The sequence below is a fragment of the Austrofundulus limnaeus genome, unplaced genomic scaffold (assembly GCF_001266775.1).
Source record: "Austrofundulus limnaeus strain Quisiro unplaced genomic scaffold, Austrofundulus_limnaeus-1.0 Scaffold171, whole genome shotgun sequence".
Taxonomy (NCBI): Eukaryota; Metazoa; Chordata; class Actinopteri; order Cyprinodontiformes; family Rivulidae; genus Austrofundulus; species Austrofundulus limnaeus.
Window position 1 is genome coordinate 966579 of NW_013952573.1, and position 1253 is coordinate 967831.

At 39.5% G+C, this 1253-nt stretch overlaps 2 protein-coding genes across 2 annotated transcripts in view; both read left to right on the forward strand.

Annotated features, from left to right (window-relative positions):
- The window catches only part of piga (phosphatidylinositol glycan anchor biosynthesis, class A), a gene marked incomplete at its 3' end in the record, with an annotated part of 14336 nt that extends 13667 nt beyond the window's left edge, over positions 1–669 (forward strand). Inside the window, 2 exon segments of the mRNA XM_014017530.1 lie at positions 155–287; positions 537–669. Of these exon segments, the coding sequence (XP_013872984.1) occupies positions 155–287; positions 537–669 (266 nt within the window).
- asb11 (ankyrin repeat and SOCS box containing 11) overlaps positions 1–1253 on the forward strand; it is a gene marked incomplete at its 5' end in the record, with an annotated part of 19952 nt that overhangs the window by 6386 nt on the left and 12313 nt on the right.

Consider the following 1253-nt stretch of genomic DNA (forward strand, 5'->3'; position numbering starts at 1 on the left):
TGACGTGTTCAATACTTATTTTACCCGCTGTATATATGCACATATTTTATTATTTATTTATTTTACTTTACGTCTATGTGTCTGGAATAAAAGTTGATTTGATTGATTGATTAAACTGTAAAAACAAAAGTTTGCATTTTCACCCTCTGGTCAGGAATTGATCTTCTTGGTGGAATAATCCCAGAGCTTTGCCTCAAACATCCTGATCTCCATTTCCTAATTGGTGGAGAGGGGCCGAAGAGACTCGTGCTGGAAGAAGTGAGAGAGAAATACCAACTCCATGACCGGTACGGCTGAATGAATACTATATATATTTTTCATTATCCAAGGAGAGAACACTTAGTACTCTCTAAGGACAGATACTCCATTAAGGAATATTTTCTGASCTGAGCATTACCACCTCTTTKTACTGTCTTTCTGTTGTCTGGAAAAATGTAAAAATAAGAAGTAAGTTGTTTGGAAGTACTTAGGAGTTTTTTCTGTCACCACACTGGGATGAATGTTGTGGGTGTGACTAAAACCTATTAATTCTGCAGGGTCCGTCTGCTCGGGGCYCTGGAGCATAAAGACGTTCGTGAYGTTTTGGTTCAGGGTCACATCTTCTTGAACACATCTCTGACCGAAGCATTCTGTATGGCTATCGTGGAGGGAGCCAGCTGTGGGCTGCAGGTCTGTTCTTACTCGTACTGTAGAGTTTATTTTTTATGGTTGTAAAATCAACAGGACTCTAGACAAAGTATGTCAAATTCTACCTGATAACTTATTTCCACACAGGCAAATCAAAAAGTGAAAGTAATTAAATGACTGTTTTGACTTTTCCAGTCTTGTCTTTTTTGTTGTGTGGTATTCATAGTGTATCATATAATAAAGTGAGAAAGTACCTTCTGTTTTTTCCACATTAACAGTTTTGTTTAGACTTGAACAAATTAATTTGGGATTCTTCCCAAACACATCTCAGCTATAATAACATTGCATACAAAAGCAGCCCATTGTCGTCATGTCGTCTTCGGTGCATGCAGGTCACTTCACGGCTGTGAAAAAGTCAGATCTGATCAGAATAACTGAAGTGAGTTTATAAGATAAGCAGTATGAACGTAGCCCCACGGCCCACACGTACTCCATCCGAAGCCGAACAGTCGACGTTTGTTCATTGTTTGTTTTCACACACCTTTTATTGCAGGGGTGTCAAACTCATTTTGACTGAGGGCCACATGAGCGTTATGGTGGCCCTCGAAGGGCCACTTGTAATGAAC